At 35.8% G+C, this 20099-nt stretch overlaps 1 protein-coding gene across 1 annotated transcript in view; it reads left to right on the top strand.

Annotated features, from left to right (window-relative positions):
- pcxb (pyruvate carboxylase b) overlaps window positions 1-18892 on the top strand; it is a 203517-nt gene extending 184625 nt beyond the window's left edge. Inside the window, exons 19-21 of the mRNA XM_051114648.1 lie at window positions 9548-9796; window positions 12559-12699; window positions 16245-18892. Coding sequence (XP_050970605.1) covers window positions 9548-9796; window positions 12559-12699; window positions 16245-16496 — 642 coding nt within the window. The 3' untranslated portion in view covers window positions 16497-18892. The remainder of the gene's footprint in view (window positions 1-9547; window positions 9797-12558; window positions 12700-16244) is intronic.
- Window positions 18893-20099: the final 1207 nt, after the last annotated feature.

Below are 20099 nucleotides of genomic sequence, written 5' to 3'. Positions count from 1 at the left end.
CAACTCACAAGACACGATTGTACTTTATATCATGCAGACGGTGGCACTGAAAATAGTTTTAGAGTGGGCAGGTTCTGATGTCACAGTATAAAAAGAGGGCTTATGAATATTAATTAGCTGCTTTGTTGCTCACCAATTTCTAGACTTGTAGGCTTTTCGTATTGATTTGACATTTTGAAATTTGGGGGTTAGTTTTATGTTTGCTTAGATATTTTTGTAAAACCTTTTAAAATGAAGCAATAAATTAACCAAAAGAGACATTCTAACTAATTTAGCACCTGTGTATGTTTATATAAATTAGAAATATTTTAACAATTTAAATGCTCAATACTAGAACAGAGAAATAGCAGGCTAATTAAAAATTTCTTATGTATTTGACACACAAATTTGCTTGCCAAAAAACACCCTCAGTTGCTTATTTACACCCAAGATGCTGACTGACTGCATCAGTGAGATGCTGCAGAAATTTAGTAGGTCATAAAATAACTGTTTAAAGAGCTTGTAAGATAAGAACGCAGGCCAAAAGCTTTCCTGTTTCTCATCTTCAGATTAAGATTTGTAGGTGAGTCACAAATGAAATATCTGTCAGACTTTGTTAAGGATAAACAACCACATGGTCTCTCTACCATCACGTGGGTTCTTTGTCAGTCCAGACTGATCATACTCATCTGCACACTTCTAACTGTGTCAAATGATTGATTGATTGATGGACTGACTAAGACAGGTTTCAGAGGAAGTGTGTAAATGACAGCGCACTTCTTTACATCCCTTTCAACTCTGAGTCTGCCAGACCATTTCTGTCACAGCCCATAGGCACAGTCCTAATGCCTTGAATGTACACTTCCCCTATAGGTACCTGTCATGATTTTACCTCTACAGCAGTGTTGGGGAATAACACACTGAAAGTAGCAACACTAGTAACTTTCATTAGCGTCACAACAGCTCAGCTATTTTTAAAACAGAATATTTTTTCCAGTAATGAGCTTCTTTTAGCAAGGAGTGAAAAAGCTACGTCAGTGCTTATTTATCAATATGTCTTTCCATAAAATTTCCATTCTTTCTCTTTAAATATCATTGGGAATTCCAGTTCATTTTCATGAGTAGTTTCATCTCAAATGTTTTTAAATTAAATGACAATGTAAAGTTTACATATACTGAAATTTAGTGCTCAAATGACATTTTACGTGTTCCTTTTTGCAGCAATACACAAAGTGAAATTGTACTATTCAATGCTGTACAATAATTTAGACATTTAAAAGTTTGGGTCAGTAATGTATTATCAACTGAGATAATAATAAGAAATGTTTCTCAAGCACCACAAAGCATAGGATCATGAGACACTGAAGACTGTAATAATGGCAGCTGAAAATTCAGCTGTATCATTGCATTTGTGTTTTTTTTTTTAAATCTTTTTGTATATAGTGCTTTTTACTACACAGATTGTGTCAAAGCAGCTTTACAGTATTAAACTGGAAAATAATGTGTGGATAATGCAAGAGGATAATAGTAAACACTCAGTTATCAGTTTTAAGTCAGATCGTCATTGACTCAGTGATGTCATCTGTCCAGCTCAGTTCAGTTCAAATAGTATCTGTCCAGTCAAGTCAGCAATATTGCCAGAATTTAAGTGTCAACGCCTATTGATGCTTTATTTTTTGTTAATTTAGCCACTCTATGGAATTAATACATGTGTTTGTTTTCTTTTAAAAGAGACAAAAATTAGAACTAGTTTTTAAGGCTTCTCTGTAGGAGGAAGTACTTTCCCTCCATGCAATATGAAATACTTTTGAAATACCCAAGTTTTGTTTTCTTTCGGCTGCGCTCTATTTTCCTGGCTGCTCTTTTTGGGGCGTGAGTGTGCTTGTTATACCACGGTGTCGGACTGTTTTCCTTAATCTTCTTTAAGCAAATAGGAGCAACCGTAATCTAAAGTGCTAAGAAAGAGAGAGTTCATAGTTTCTGTTACATAATCAAGTTTTTCTGATCTATTGGATATGCTGAGAAAATGAGACAAGTCAGGAAGATTTACAAAGTCTTTTTAGACTCTTATTTACAGAGTCTTTAGTGGCATAATTAATGACATGAAAGTAAGACATTTAAAATATACATTAATACATTAATACATTAAAATAAAAAATTGTTTTTTTAAAAATAGTATTAATATTTCACCATATTACTGGTTTTACCATATAGTGGATAATATAATTACAGCCTAAGTAAGGACAAGAGACTTAAAAAAAAAAATTTTTTTAAAAATTACAAATCTTACCGACCCAAAACTTTTGAACATACCTATTATTAGTTAAATGCTGCTGTTCATTTGTTGACTCAGTTATTTAAATTATTCTGCTTATAGTGTTATTTAGTGATATTTAATATAAACTGATTTGTTAAAATGTGTATCATAAGTATTTTTTTAAACTGGTGGCCAGTCTTAATGTCTCAAGTCAAGTATCACAGTTCTACAAGATATTAAACTGCATGTATTCTGGACCAGAGATGATAAAGTGTAGTCACATACACACATGCTTGTTGATGCTAACACAAACACATGCACACACCTGCCTCTACCAGCTAAAAATCTGCTGTGATTTTCCTTCATGTTTCTATATATGATCTGACAGTTAGTGTGTAAACATACTCACAGTTGGAACAATTACACAGCTCCCTCTGAGGCTCGACCACAGGAAGATGCGTTCAGGTCAGAGAGCGAGAAGCTTCACACTGTTTTATGGCTACATGAGTTCCCATTACAGCCCACTGCTTTGTAGTCTTCTCTCCTGTGGATCCTGTGAGGAAAGCAATGGACCATCACGCCTGACGAATTTGATTTGGGCCAGTGAAATGAGTCTCTTTGTTAGCTAAAGTGCATGAGAGCACTCTCAGACAGATGGAGAGCAGAAAAACTCCTAGTGGATTTTCAGACATATAATTAAATGCGATCTCTTTTATGCCCATTTCAATGGAAATTTAGGGAGATTTGGTGTGTGAATATTTCTACATTTTATAATATTCCTATAAGTAGAAATCAATGAGTCAGGGGCACATGAATGTAGATTTATTATTAATTGATGTATTCAGTGAAGCACCATGAATTTAAGCAGTTTAACTCTTCGTAAGTCGCCTAATGTATTTTAAAATTTAATTAAGCATCACTTGACTTCCTATCTTTGTACTGACAGACAGATGTCTGGTGATTAATGGTCACAGAGACTGGTAATATTTTGGTGGCACCTTTTTTACCCAGGCTTATTGATCTTTCCAGGAGGATTGTTTAGCACATGACATCACCCTAGCGATATTTCTAGCCAGGCTATGACAGTACAGAATGACAAACAGCCTAAATCCACACACTCGGATGGGGACAGATGATTCAGGGAAAAAAAGAGCAAATCTCATCTCCTTCCAATCTGTGTCAACAGTGTCAAATATCCCCTTTCACCCAGCCCAGCAACCGATGTGAGGGGAACAGAAGCTCTCCTAGCAACTTCTCTCGCCTCAGACGTCTGATATAGTAACTGCTATTTTCTGAGTTATGAAATTATATAACCTCTGACAAGAGTCCATAAACTTTTCTGCAGATTCTCTGCAAATCACCTAGTAGTCCATGTAGCACTGTTTTCAAATGATATAGCAGCGAGTCTGAGGTCTAAGTGCACATGCCAGCAGTCTTAGAAAGCATCTTTCTCCACCGTATGTGTGGTAGCACAATTGCTCTCACAGTAGTTTATGGTAATGACAGAGCAGATAAGGAATACATAATGCCATGCTTTAACTTAAAAAATAAATGCAGTTCAAGTCTTCTCCTTAAGCTCCTTACCTTACCTCAGGCTTGGAAAGCTAGCTTTGTAGTCTTCTCACTCCAATTCCGTAGATTTACTGTTTTTACTACTTTCTTTTTTAAGTTTTGTGTTTCATTTTTTGACATTGGGAATATATGTACATTCCCTGGAAGATGATGTTAAATATGGAAAAGAAATAGAGACTTTTCAGAATCTTTAAAGGGGTCATGAACTGTATTTTTAATTATTTTATAATGTTCTTCGAGGTTCATTTATAATGTAAGTGTGATTTTTACCTCACATAATTTAGCATAATTTAGAAGTAATAGGCTATTTTCTACCTTGTTTATGAGCCTCTCTGCAGAACAGTCTGTTTTTATGGGCGGGGCGCATTGAAGACTCACAAGTATACAACCACTGCTATGATTGGCTACCAGTTTTGTTTATTAAAATAACAGATAGGCACTGCTCTGATGTACTCTGAAAACCATTGGGCCACAACCTAACACTCTTTGACTTTCTCAGTTTGTGTACAGTGGGGGGAAAAATTATTTGAGCCCCTGCTGATTTTGTATACTGACAAAGAAATTATCGGTCTATAATTTTAATGGAAGGTTTTAACAGTGAGAGACAGAATAACAACAAAAAATACAGAAAAACACATTTCAAAAAAGTTATAAATTGATTTGCATTTTAATGAGTGAAATAAGTATTTGATCCCCTATCAATCAGCAAGATTTCTGGTTCCCATGTGTCTTTTATACAGGTAACAAGATGAGATTAGGAGCACTCTCTTAAAGGGAGTGCTCCTAATCTCAGCTTGTTACCTGTATAAAAGACACCTGTCCACAGAAGCAATCAATCAGTCAGATTCCAAAATCTCCACCATGGCCAAGACCAAAGAGCTGTCCAAGGATGTCAGGGACACGATTGTAGACCTACACAAGGCTGAAATGGGCTACAGGACCATCGCTAAGCAGCTTGGTAAGAAGGTGACAACAGCTGGTGCAATTATTCGCAAATGGAAGAAACATCTGGGGCTTTATGCAAGATCTCACCTCACAGAGTTTCAATGATCATGAGAACGGTGAGGAATCAGCCCAGAACTAGACAGGATGATCTTGTTAATGATCTTCAGACAGCTGGGACCATAGTCACCAAGAAAACAATTGGTAACACACTACGCCATGAAGGACTGAAATCCTGCAGCGCCCGCAAGGTCACCCTGCTCAAGAAAACACATGTACAGGCCCGTCTGAAGTTGAATGAATGAACATCTGAATGATTCAGAGGAGAACTGGGTGAAAGCGCTGTGGTCAGATGAAACCAAAATCAAGCTCTTTGGCCACAACTCGCCGTGTTTGGAGGAGGATGAATGCTACTTATGACCCCAAGAACACCATCCCCACCGTCTAACATGGAGTTGGAAACATTATGCTTTGGGGGTGTTTTTCTGCTAAGGGGACAGGACAACTACACCGCATCCAAGGGACGGTGGATGGGGCCTTTTTACCATCAAATCTTGGGTGAGAACCTCAGCCAGGGCAATGAAAATGGGTCGTGGATGGGTATTCCAGCATGACAATGACCCAAAACACACAGCCAAGGCAACAAAGGAGTGGCTCAAGAAGGTCCTGAAGTGGCCTAGCCAGTCTCCAGACCTTAATCCCATAGAAATCTGTGGAGGAAGCTGAAGGTTTGAGCTGCCAAGCGTCAGCCTCTAAAACCGTAATGACTTGGAGAAGATCTGCAAAGAGGAGTAGGACAAAATCCTTCCTGAGATGTGTGCAAACCTGGTGGCCAACTACAAGAAACGTCTGACCTCTGTTATTGCCAACAAGGGTTTTGCCACCAAGTACTAAGTCATGTTTTGTGAAGGGGTCAAATACTTATTTCACTCATTAAAATGCAAATCAACTTTTTTGAAATGTGTTTTTCTGGATTTTTTGTTGTTATTCTGTCTCTCACTGTTCAAATAAACCTCCCATTAAATTCTAGACTGATCATTTCTTTGTCAGTGGGCAAAGGTACAAAATCAGCAGGGGATGAAATATTTTTTTCCCTCACTGTAAATCCACATGAGATTCAGAGTATAATTTTTTCGTCATTAATTTCACACTTGTCTACTATAAATATGTGGTTTTGTTTCATAATTACAGTGTATCCACTTTATTTTTCCTGTAAAAGTGAGCGTAGCCATTTGTACATTTTATGGGTCTGGCTTCCAGTCTCATCCACGTCCAGCAATTTTTAGCTGTACAAAACAGCTTGTTTTGCTGCTTAATATTGCAAAGTGGTGTCTCACCATGTTATTTTAATGTATTATTATCATAATTATGAACACACTGGTTTGTGTAGTTTGTGTAGTTTTACTGTTTACTACAGTGTTATTCTTCTCATTATTTCCCTATAGCGGCTAATGAACCAGAAGTCTTGCCCATAGTCACATCTGCATTTAAGAATAAGGTGGATACTTTTTTATTTGCCCCACAATAGTAAAAAATGAAATGTGACCAAATACCCTATAGTTGGGCATATTGTAACATCTGAGAGGCATGCTGTAACATGATCTAATGAAAAAATATACAAGACAAACTAAACTATTTTGTCAATCCCATGTACATCCCATGTGTAATATATAAAATGTATAAAAGTGCCTCTATAATATTAGTTATGATCTTTATGCAGATATTTTGGCCTTTGGATCATTTTAAGAATGAATTTGTGATGTCTGGCACTGACACATCCAGTGAGGACTCTGAGATGTGTTACTCTGTTGCTAAAAACAAACAGCCTCTCAATTCTGAGGTATTGAAATTGTTATGTATGAATCATCAACTTCACAGGACTGGAATGGAAAAATAAATAAATTCCCTTGTGGAATCTCAAGTGATGGAGTGATTAAGATTAGAAGTAAGTGCGTGCACATGTGAGCTTCTCTACCCCACAGCTAGCCTGGACAAATAAGCTTGCATACAAATGCTCAAACGGGGCAATTGAGTCACAGAACCGCTAAAATAAACCTATAGGACGCATGAAACAAAACAGAGCACATATGGCCTAAAATTATGACTCAACTGCTATGAAGTGGCGATTTATTCAAAAGTTAGGTGGGTTGGGACTGCAGGCAGCCTTTTCAGCTATTTTATCTGAATAACAAAGTGGGCTGCTGAGCGTTTTATGAGCTGATCTGTATTGTTTTCTCCCTCTCTGCTGCACCAGCCCTTTTGTGTAGTCTATTCACTTTGCTCCCGTTAGCCACCAGACTGTTTCTCAGTGCAAGTCCAAGGACCATTTTTCAATTCGTTCTCACTGCTGTGAAACAAAAAAGTGTCACTTGGTTGTTGTTGCCTTGCCAACACCAAGAAATCAGCAAGTTTTTGTCCATAATGAATTGAGTCATTTTAATGGCATATTGATGGTGTAGCTTCTCCTTTGCAATTGACCTATTTGTCAAAGTGTTTCTGCCTTTGTTCATTAACGCCCACTCTGACAGCACTAATGATGTATTTAGTATGTTTGAGCTTGCAAAGTCAGGCACTAGCCAGAGGACAAAAACACTGTAAGATAGTGAATTGTGCTACTGTTGTTTCATTAGCTAAATATTCATGATTTTTGGTCATGAAATCCATTAAAAATGTGTGCTGGAAATCTCAAAGTTGCAGGAGTGATCCCAGAGAGATGTGACCCATGACCTGCAGACTGACTCACATCATTCTTTTAGCTCTCTTGTTCCTGAGCTGTCAGAATATAAAACTTGGATTGGTTGTCATTTCACACAAGACAAATTCTCCTTGGCCATTCTTCAGTGTTCACTCAAAAAAATTTAAATTGTCATTGTATAGGGCAGTGGTTTTCAAACCGGTCCTGCGAGTACCCCCAACACTGCACATTTTGTAGGTCTCTCATATCTGACACACCATTTCAGGTCTTGCTGTCTCTACTAACAAGCTGATGAGTTGAATCAGGTGTGATAGATGAGGGAGACACAGAAAATGTGCAGTGTTGGGGGTGTTTGCAGGACCGGTTTGAAAACCACTGGTTTAGGGTAAAGTTCACCAGAATCTACATTGAGACATTTTTAGTGCACAAGATGTTGGTTTTGGCACAAATGTTATGTTAAAATAAAATATTAATCTCTCACACAAAAATATTTACGAAAGCATTTAAATTAAGATGTACATCATTAAATGCAAAAAGTCTGGCTGTGCTTAATGGGTACGTTTTTGTATCTCTAGTCTCTTAAGGATGCAATACACTACATGATTTTTGCCCCGATTTTCCACCAGTTTACAGTCTGGAGAAGCTGATGCTAGTTGCCAAAGGTCAGAGCCAGTCTGCAGATTTGTATCGACTGATTCCATAGAAAATAGTGTAGTGTGTGATGGTCACAGCCCCCAATTTTTTAGCTTCAGATTTGATTCCATCCAGTCGGAGATCAAACATGTTTGATATTTTCAGCCAATTTTAGAACACATTGTTTTCATTTGTCATGCAACAATGCGCACATTTCTGTGTGAGTTGGTTGTGATTGGAATGAATTTAAAGTCTGCTAGTGTGTGATCCTCAGTCATTTATGTATGTGTATAATGACCTGTTTTCTTTTATGACTATTTACAAAGTCGGTATAAAGATAGTCTGTATGATGCCTGGTGTCTTAAAAATCTGTTCAAATTTTAAAAGTTGTGTATTTTATTCCAGCCTTTAATCACTTTTTTTCCTGGACAGATATGACAGGTTTCTGATAGCTCCATCTTTGAATGCATCTTTCATCTTTGGGCATAAACTGTAATTACATCTAAATTGTGTCATCTTAAATCTATGAAAATAAGTTATTTATCATTTTATGAAGAATAACTTAAAGTGACAACCATCAGTCAATATTTAAAGTCTGTTTCTGAAGTATTTACATAGACAATCAATGTGGAAGAGCTGAGCTGAGCTTAACTGGAGCAGCAACCATTTTTAATACATTTCATGTAATATTTATAAAATTTATAAAATGTTGCAAATTAAATATTCCAGGTCACGTATTAAGTTCATACATATTTTAATATGAACAACTAATATTAACAATATTCATGAAATTATACTTTTTCTTATTGATGTCACACTGAAGCTGTGTGATTTTCATAGTAGTGCACCCTTTAAGCTTTAAGTCTTTAAAAATAACGGCAGTGTAAAACCACAGACCAGCAATAAACTGTAAAATTATAATGTTATGGATTTAAAAATACAAGCCAGTAATGCCTGTGAAGTTATATGTTAGTGTAGCACACAAATTTATACAGCCAGTCAGCTAGCTGTGTTCTGTAGCATCTGCGCTATGTAGCTAAAACTAGCTTTTGGATCTAATTATAATTATTTCCCACATCCAAGTTACAGGTTATAATTTGCAAAAGTCTAAACATTAATCTCTTAATTTTACAGTAAGTAGTGAAACTTACCCAAAATAACGCTTAAACATTGGGGAAAAAAATGCACATTTAAATTGCTCATCTTTTGGTGAAAGTGTAAACACACGGAGACCCAAATCTCAGTGTGCAATGGTGTGATTGACTTGAAATTACTGGAGGTATGTAGTAACTAACATATCAATTGGTTAAGACATCAAGTAGGATACTTTACTAATACTTTACTAATAATAGGATACTTACTTACTTTAATAAGATGAGTTTGTGCCCCAGTGACAAACTGTTGTACCTTTAAATCTACTGTTTTTACATTTTTTTCCTAGAGTGTAACAAGTTTGATGTTTCTCAAAGGTGCTCAAGTCGATGCCTCGAATCGAAGGTCGTCCAGGGGCTTCACTTCCACCCATGAATTTTGAGGCTCTCGAGTCTGATCTGCGAATGGCACATGGTGATGAAATAACTCCTGAAGATGTGATGTCAGCAGCCATGTACCCTAAAGTCTTTCAGGAGTTTAAAGAGTTCACATCAAACTTCGGCCCAGTGGACTGCCTTAACACTCGCCTGTTTCTGGATGGCCCCAAAATCGCAGAAGAGTTTCAGGTGCGTCAAAAAAAGGCCTGAGGATACAGTATGTGTAGATAGCAGTTACATCAACTTCAATGATGTCTCTTTTTAGTTATTTATACAGTTCTGCTCATGTGTTTACCACTTGCAGAATATGCTAAATGTTAATCATTTTAACAAAATAAGATGGATAATGAAAAGCAGTTTCACATAACATACGCTCCACAAGGCAAAATAATAACTAAGTTTAAAAAAATGACACTGTTCAAAAGTTTACAAACCTTTGAATCTAAAACTGTGTGTCGTTTACATCCAGAGGGTGTGAACTTTTGAACAGGATGATGTGTACATTTTTCTTATTTTGTTTAAGGGGAGACACTGCAGGCAAAAACACAGTTTTTCATGCACCTGTCAAGTTTGAGATTTTGGGATTTTTGTTTTTTTCATAAAGTGTTTTTTCAGACTAGTTAAAAGAAAATATTTAAAAGGCACTGTATAACACTTTATCTGTGTCAATAGAATTTAATTGCAATACATATTTTTAAAGGCCATTTTCTACACTGAGCTATAAATCTCCACTTCAGTAGCACTTACACACGCCATACTTTACATTTTTATTCCTGCCTTATATAATTTGCTTGATTATATACAACATTTTATTCCCCCCAAATTGTGAAAATACATTGTTTTCTGTCTGTTCTGTTCTAAGTATTTTCTGAATTATGCAGTGGCAAAAATGAGATACCCAAAATTCCCTCTGGAAAACCTTTTGACTTTTATATGTCAAAAAACTTAAACAGGAATTTTGAAACTGACTTTATACAGTTAGATTTTTGTACTAGAAATTAATGCAAATTAGTGCATATTTAATAAAATAATGCCTCGTTAGCATATTTAAACCTAACATTTTAGAAAACTTGTAATACGAAAAATGTTTGCAATTATTAATGTAATCAGTCATCTGGGTATTTTTTACCCTATTCACCTGCAGTGTCTTGCTTTAAAGATCATATTTTTACATTTAGTACTGCCTTTCAGAAGCTACATAAAATACTTACATGTTTCCCAAAAGACAAAACAAGTACAGTTTACCCCAATCACCCAATTCAAAAAGTTTACACCCTTCAGCTCTTAATGCAGTCTCAAGCATCAGTAAATGTTTTCACCTTTTGTAATAGTTGTGAGTCCCTCAGTCAAAAATGGATCTCAAAATCATACAGTCATTGTTGGAAAGGGTTCAACAATGCAGAAGATGCTGGAAAATCAAAGAATGTGCAGAACCTAGAGGACTTTTCTGAAGAACAGGGGGTAGTTGAATTGCTCAGGGACTCATGAACACCTATCACAAAACAAAAACAGTGGTGAATCATCCAGGTAACAACACACAGTAATAAGATTCAAGGGCATGTAAACTTTTGAATGGGTTCCTTTTTATATATTTTGTGTTGTGGAGTATGTGTTAACATCAGTTATGTGAAATAGCTTATTCAGGACAGTACAAAAAATATATAACTTGCAGTTTTTGTTATGTTGAAATTATTAACATTTTGCATATTCTGCAAGGGGTATGTAAAGTTATTAGCAGAACTGTGTATTTTTCACTGTGCCTTATTTCTTGTACAAAGTTATTTAAACTATATTTCACCCTGTTAAATTTATAACACTATGGGATTTGACCTTTTAAGCTTTAGCCAAGAGCCTGACTGCTCTCTCACCGGGATTTGTCAAATTAGATTTCCTGTGTCCTCAACTTGCCTCCACTTTTTACAAAGTTTATTAGCACACTTTATTGAGACTGTGGTTGTAAAATTGATTGGCATAGTAAGATTGAATAGCGTGCCTCTTTTTGTGTTCAAAATATATTACTTTGAACATCTAGGCTCTCTTTGTGAAGTTGTTGCGAAGTCAGATAAACCATAAATGATGTTTTACAACTCTAATTTAACCGAGAGTTTAACATTGTAATGTTCAGTGAGCCTACTTTTTTTTTAGCTTCCTCCATACTAGTTTCTGAATAATCTCGAACTGGTATGGCTGTATCTCGCTCCAGCTATGCCCTACGGTGTTTCTAAATGTGTTGACTGGAGCTTAGCTGTGTGTTTGGCTCTTAAAACCCAATTATGAGTAAAGTGGGTGTTACCTGGCAAGCATGAATGTGTCTCGGAGTCCTACTGCAGGCACCACAAGAGCTGAGAGCTCCAGATGCAGGACTCGCATAGCTGATCACGCTCTGAGACGGAGCGAGAGCCAGACAGGAAGTGAAACAAACTTATCTACAAAGTAATTTTACTTGGAAAACGCATCAGATCTGTTAGACTGAGAGTTTGCTTGCACCTCTAAATCATCTTCTGGCCTGATTCTTCAAACCAGGTCTCTCTGTACCCTTTCAGACTGAAACAGATTATTCTCAGTTAACATGCGTAATAGTAAATTTCTCAGGGACTGAAGTTATTTGGCGTTGTGTTTTGTGTTCCAAATGAGATGTTAGTCGTGGCTGATTAGCGTAGATTAGCATGAGCTATATTAAGCTGTCACCGAGGCGAACGCAGGCGCACCCCAAAATAGCATCCCCTCCACAGCCAAACAGCACACGGTACAGGCCTAATGCCTCCCAGAGGCCTGTGCTAATCTCTCAAGCCTAAATCTGCTTTAATTTTGCCCAAGTTTTTTAGCCTATTGTGCTCCAATCTTATTTTGTGTGTTTTTCCGGCTCAGCCACTGCATTTCATTTCTCATACCTACAGTAGCTACTGTATTTGCTATGTTTTTTATGTGACATTGGCTCTTTCCTCTTACAGGTTGAGTTGGAAAGAGGGAAAACATTGCACATCAAAGCCTTGGCCTTGGGTGACTTGAACAAGTCTGGTCAGAGAGAGGTGTTTTTTGAACTCAACGGCCAGCTGCGTTCAGTCTTGGTCAAGGATACGGCAGCAATGAAGGTAACTGTTCGCTGTTTATTTTCCTCGCTAGATGGGTTTGTTTCATCACTGAAAAGCAATTATCCTGATGCAAACAGTACCCTCAATCATTCAGACATGTTTTGCGAATGTTCCCTTTTCTCTCTCGAGGTGTGAATAATTTCTGTCATAAGCTAAAAATGATCTTGCTCTCCCTGTCATGGGCGTTTATCACGTAGAGGCAGCAGTGTTAAAAAACATCTTTTAAATTATCAGGAAGCACAATGTATGTTTTCATTACAAGTCAGTAGTGCTGCGTAGGTACTTAATGTCAGCCATGGACGCAGCAATTGTAACTGCACCACACTGCCTATAAAAATATAATTTGGCAGATTACAGCATGATTTGACAGAACTGAAGATCTCACTTTCGTTGCCCACACATAACGCATCATCTTAAAGATGATTCATTCATTATAAGATATTCTCTCTGGTAAACAAACATTCAAATAGTCCTAGCCTGGAAGATGGTTTCCTCTCCTTGTAGATGCTCTTTTTCTTTATTATTGTCTTCTTTGGCTTAGTATGGCAGACCAAGGACAATCCAAACATCCAAACACACTTAGTGTCAGATAAGTCAGAGGGATGACACTTACTTAGCATATGCTCAGTAGAGCTCTCATGTTGCCGGAAGACAACTAGTAAAAGCATTTCTCCTCGTGACACATGAACATTTTTCTTCTGCTGTCTAAAGTTTTAGTACCTTTGAAATGAAACTAAATTTTGATTTATCTCTAGACTATTTAGACTTTTCTGCCTTATTTATCATGGCTATGAGGTTGGGGGTTATGTAACTCTAGTTGCGAAATAAAAATTGTACCACTTGTGAATCTATCATACATGCAGTTAACAGTTCTGGAAATTATATATCTATATATATATATATATATATATATAGAAATAAATCTAGAAATGTGACAAAAGAAACTTTGGGATTGATAAAATTTTGAATGTTTTCAAAGGAATTTCTTCTGCTCATCAAGGCTGCATTTATTTGATCAAAAATACAGAAGAAAAACAATACTGTTGTGAAATATTATTACAATTTAAAATAAAGGTTTTGTATTTTAATCTACTTTAAAATATAATTTATTTCTGTGATGCTTCAGTATCACATGATCCTTCAGAAATCACTCTAATATGCTGATTTATCATCAGTGTTGGAAATTAATGTTGTTGGATTAATATTTTTTTTGAACCTGTAATACTTTTTTTAGGATTCTTTAATAAATGAAAAAGTAAAAAAAAAAGTACAGCATTTATTTTAAATAGACATCTTTTCTAACAATATAAGTCTTTACTATCATTTTTTATCAATTTAACACATCCTTGCTAAATAAAAGTAGTAGTTTGAACAGCACATGAATAATCATATTAATACTTAAAGTAAATATTGCTTACTATGAAATAATGATGAGATAAGGCATGTATTAATCAATAGTAGAGCTGGGTAGTAACTCATTACATGTAATCTGGATTATGTAATGAGATTGCAAAAATTATGCACTTGAAATTAGATTAAATTACATTTTAAAATACTTGTAATCAGACTACAGTTACTTTTTTACGGATTACATGATCACATATTATTTACACAATAGCAATAAATTATTCATCATATATTGATTCTCCCTAATTCCTCTTTTTCATCTTTTAAATGTTTCTTTCTAAAATAGCTTACTGCTTATATACATTTATAAAGTCTTTAAGTTTTGTGTACATTCACATAAAGATCAGTCAATAGTCAGGTGGCGACACAGCGTTTGACAGCTGATTTACAAAAATCATTTCAGGTTTAAGAAGTGTTTCAACAATGCGTCTACTACTGATGAACACATTGATTTTGATTTGAATTATCACTCTGTGGGTTATTTAACCATGTATTTTTATGTCTTTGAAAGGCTTTTGTCTTTCAAACACATTAAAATGCACAAATTCACAAACGTTTTTGTTATCCAATCCTCTTTCACCTAATATATTTACTTCAAGCACCCCAGCGATTTTAAAATAAATATTTAATAATTAGGTATCACATCTGCAAGTTCATTGGTTCTCATGACATGCAGGTAAAAAATAAAATATTTCATTTTTTAGTAATTCTTTAATATGTACTGATTTTAAAGTGATTTATTTCAAAGATTTACAGATGTACTCACCCCCTTGTCATCCAAGATGTTTGTGTCTTTCTTCAGTCGTAAAGAAATTATGTTTTTTGAGGAAAACATTTTAGGATTTCTTTCCATATAGTGGAGTTCAATGGTGCCCCCAATTTTGAACTTCCAAAATGCAGTTTAAATGCACCTTCAAATGGCTCTAAATGATCCCAGCCGAGGAAGAAGGGTCTTATCTAGCAAAACGATCGGTCATTTTCGAAACAAATTGACAATTTATATACTTTTTAACCTCAAACACTCGTCTTGTCCAGGTCTGCGTATCTGCGTAACTCCCATCTCGTTTTCTTCCCCAACTTCAAAATCGCCCTTCATCGCTGCAGAAGTACCGACCCAGTGTTTACAAAGTGAACAAGCAAAGAACATCAAACATCCTTTATAAAAAAAAAAAAAGGTAAAACAGCGATGTGACAGTATTGTGATGACGTGACGACTTTGACGTTGAAGAAGAAAACGAGACGGGAGTTTTTGACCTACCCTAACTGTATTGACCCGGATTACACAGACTACTCCATGCGCATCACAGAGATGAGTCAAGATGAGCATTTAAAGTTAAAAAGTACATAAATTGTCAATTTGTTTAGAAAATGGCAGATCGTTTCACTAGATAAGACCCTTCTTTCTCAGCTGGGACCGTTTAGAGTCATTTGAAGCTGCACTAAAATTGCATTTTGGAAGTTCAAACTTGAGGGCACCATTGAAGTCCACTATATGGAGAGAAATTCTGGAATGTTTTCCTCAAGAAACATAATTTCTTTACGACTGAAGACACGAACATCTTGCATGACAAGGTGGTGAGTAAATTATCTGTAAATTTTTGTTGTGGAAGTGAATTTCTCCTTTAATAACAACAAATGTAATATATTGTTTACTCTTATTTTGTCAATATGGTACAAGATTATCCTATTTAAAGCAACACAATGATTGTGTTAGGTCAAAAGTAAACTAAAAGTAATCTAAAAGTAGTCTGATTATATTACCTAAAATGTGTAATGTAATGGATAACTTTTTGACATGTAATTTGGAATCAGTAATGGATTACAATTTGCAAGTAATCTACCCAGCTCTGATCAAGAGTATATATTAATAAAGGAGAAATATTATTTGTTTGAAGTGTACTCTTATTTGAGAAAGTGGATTAGAGTTACTGTTTTTTGTACTAAATTTAGCATTATGATCTTTCTCATTGTTAATATTTTAATGGTCCATTTACACTTGTATTTACACCTGTACACATGTTTCTCAAGGCAGAAGATGGCAGGCGATTTGAAAATAGTTGTGAGGGAAAATGTGAAAAATGTGTCCTTTGCCTTTGGTCTCCCCTGTAATCATCTCATTCTGCTTTCTGCTCCACCAGGAGATGCACTTTCACCCTAAAGCCTTGAAAGATGTGCGAGGACAGGTTGGAGCTCCCATGCCCGGTAAAGTGGTGGAAGTAAAGGTGAAGCCAGGCCAGAAGGTGGAGAAAGGTCAGCCTCTCTGCGTCCTCAGCGCCATGAAGATGGAGACAGTTGTCAACTCGCCAATCTCAGGCATCATATCCAAGGTGCACGTCAATGCCGACAGCAGCCTGGAAGGGGATGACCTCATCCTGGAAATAACCGAATGAAGTTTTAAAGCTACAGTGGTTAAAGGTTTCTTTTCTGAAAAAAAAAAAAAAAAAAAAAACATTTTAAGAGTGAACTTGTAATTTGGTGGACTGATGGTGTCATAATTACTGATGATTTGTAACATGATGTAAAAATCTCTTTCAGTTTTTTTTATTTTTTTTTTTTGGCTGTTATTTGATGCAGAATATATATTTATAGCCTGTAACCAGAAGCTACAGAAGCCTTTGTGATTCACTCTTTGGTATTCAGTTAGAGCTGTCTTAATACACTGAGGAATACAGTGAATCCAGTGAATCTACTTGCAGCCTCAAGGAAGGGAGGTACAAGATGCCTACATTACAGACTGACCATTATAGTTTTATTATTTTTTAAGTAATAATAATATATTAAAATAAACAAAGTTCATTATGAATCCAGATGACAGCTAATTTTTTATGCATATGTGTATTGTTTGTGTGTGAGCGAGAGAGAAACACTGCAAGTTGTGAGTTTGAAGAGGAACAGCAGTTTCATATTAATGTCATGTTAGTGGAGCATAAAATCAATTTTAAATGTCTGAAATATTTATACAAGCAGTTATTCTAGTAGATGCACATTAAGCACACTGTCGTCATCATAACGTCATTCTGCGCATCTTTCTAAAGCAATAAAGTTGAGTAATTGCAAACACGTAATATATTCAGATGTATGTACGCAATCAGCAATAATCAAAGATTCAAAACCAATCATTCAGCCATTATTTAGAACTATATCATTATAAGGAATCTGAGCGTAGCTAATGCACTGCAGCAAATGCGTGTAATAATGTCTTTGAAAGTTTCCACACAACAATTCGTTATGATTTCCTTTTCCTCTCCTCCTCTCCTTCATCCTGCTCTTCTTTTTAATCACTCTCACCTTTCACACCACAGGAGCACTCAGGTTTACGCTGGCACTATACGTGAACAGCAAGTCATTACACAAGCAATAATGAAGTAAATAAATGCAAAACGTGTCTGTGGGGCGGCAAAGAGAAGCTTCATTTTACAAATCCTTCAGAATGTTTTGCAAATGTAATTGTGTAATATGTTTACATAAACCCCCTTAAAGGCTGAAACAATGTGCTTTGTCATTTAGCAGAATGCTTTTTAAAAACCTTTTAACGCTGTAGAAAAGGAGACGGTAATTATAGGTGCCATAAATTATGGAAGAGTCTTCAGTCTGTGTTATTAATGATATGCAGCACAAGATATTTCATACTTGACCTTGAAATAAGCCTTGATTATAGTTTCATATAGAAACCTCACCGTGACATTTCAAGGTGGATATGAGCTGAAATTGCGATTCACGATCGGAAATCCGGATTTGGGCCATATAGGGTCCAAAACAGAAATGGTCAAACTGATTAAAAAGTTGATGCAGCCTGAAGAGATCAGGGGACAAGGGTGATTGTATATTGAGCTCATGGATGCATTCAGTTTTTCTGATTGAATCTTTTTGCTGGCTTACCAACGGCTTAGTGCAGAGAGATAGAACTGTCTTCCATTGTGCCTCAATTTCACAATGGCTTTTCAAAATATCATAAGACTTGCACATGGTTCTCACAAATGTTGAGCTTGTATTATTAGCTTTTAGAGAGAGCCTGTGCAAACAGTCTGAGTGTATATGTGACAGCATGATTTTGGGTGTATGCATATGAAAGCCAGAGACGCATACAGACACCCACGTGTTACCAGGGATACATGCAAAATGATTTAGTGTTCATTGAAGCTGCTCAATTAAACATAAAAAAAACGCTTTATGTGTTTGTGTATTTAAAAAAAAAAATGATGCTGGTTATCGGTTTCTGCCATGGTCTGATGTTTACAAGGGAACAGCTCAATCAATAAGAAACTGTGAGGTTCTTTTTGGAACCAGCAGCTTGTGGGTTTAATGTGGAACATTTCTATTGAACTAACAAGGCTACAGTTAATTATACAAAAGGAACTTCATAATTATCTTCATAATTACAACTATTGCCTATCAAAGGGTTTTTCTTTGTATCCTTGTGAGATAATTACTGTTAAATTTGTAATTCATAGTAAACTCAAATTCTCTGTGTGGGTGGAGAACTGAGGACATTAGCAATTCAGTCCTTGAGTCTTTCAGTTGAGGATTTCACTATTGAAGCTGAAGAAGTAAAGCTCCAAATGCTTTAGTTTAATCACTTAAATTATGATGAAAATGAATGTTTTGTCTGAACAATGTGTTTTGATGCCATTCTATTTCAATTTTACATGGTTTTATGAATGTTTATTTTGTTTTCTGCTTTTTCTCAGTTCTAAAGTATATCCTGATGGTTGCTGCATATTAGAAAGATGTTCAATAAAGATGGAAAATAATACAATCAATTAAATAAAGAATTACAACAAAAATATCTCACATGTGAGCTCTTTATTCATAAACAGTGTTTGACACACAATGATTTGTGATAGTGTGAAGTGAATTTAGTGAGCTAGTGTACTCACTGTACTCATTTGACTATGCCAAAGTCTTACAATTTTTCACCACACAATCTGTTTAGGCAGAAGATTGAAATGAAGGTGATGGTATACACTCAGTATGAAATATCTGTAGTCTCCAACAGAATACAATGTTAACCTTACTGCATTTTAGAGTAAATATGGTACACTATTTATTGTTAGATTAATTCTATACCTGATCAGTAATGCATCACTGAACATTTGACTATTTTTTTAACTTTTATATAATTTTAATAGCCACAAACTGTTAACATTTTGGTTCATCTCAAAGGCAGTTGTTTTGTTGTTAACTGACCTTCAGAGGTATGTGACCTGGAGGCTGCTGTGTTTGTTTCAGGAACATTTGTCATGTGACTGATCACTCGTCAAAAGCAGCAGACAAAGAAAAAACAAGTCAATTTCATGCTTCTGAGGGCCCTCCAAATTCAATCTGTTGCTGCTACAACATTTGCTATTTTAAAGAAATGGTAACACTTTAGGTTAGGGACCAGTTCTCACTAGTAACTAGTTTCCTATTAGCATGCATATTATTGGCTGTTTATTAGCACTTACAAAGCACATATTAATGCCTTATTCTGCATGACCACGTTAGATCCCCTAATCTTAACCTGACCTCCCTAATCTTGACCTTGACCTGATAAACTATGAATAAACAGCAAATTTGGAGTTTGTTGAGGCAAAAGCCACAGTCAGGGACTCATATGTAACTATTACAGAAGGTTCAAATGCTCACAAATGTTCCAGAAGGAAAAATTATGCATTAAGAGCTGGGGGGTGAAAACTTTTGAACAGAATGGATTTCTTATTTTGCCTAAATATCATATTTTCTTCATTTAGTACTGCCCTTCGGAGGTTACAGAATATGTTACATGTTTCCCAGAAGACAAAATAAGTTAAATTTTAACCCTGATCTTCAAGTTTAAAAAGTTTTCACCCACCAGCTCTTAATACATTGTTTGAACCTTCTGTAATAGTTGCATATGAGTCCCTCAGTTGTCCTCAGTGTGAAAAAATGCATCTCAAAATCATACTGTCATTGTTGGAATGGATTCAAATACACAGAAATGCTGGAAAACCAAAGAATTTGTGGGACCTGAAGGA

Source organism: Labeo rohita, chromosome 7, assembly GCF_022985175.1.
Source record: "Labeo rohita strain BAU-BD-2019 chromosome 7, IGBB_LRoh.1.0, whole genome shotgun sequence".
NCBI classification, from domain to species: domain Eukaryota; kingdom Metazoa; phylum Chordata; class Actinopteri; order Cypriniformes; family Cyprinidae; genus Labeo; species Labeo rohita.
Note: the sequence above shows the minus strand (reverse complement) of the source record. Positions and strands in the feature narration are given on the sequence as shown.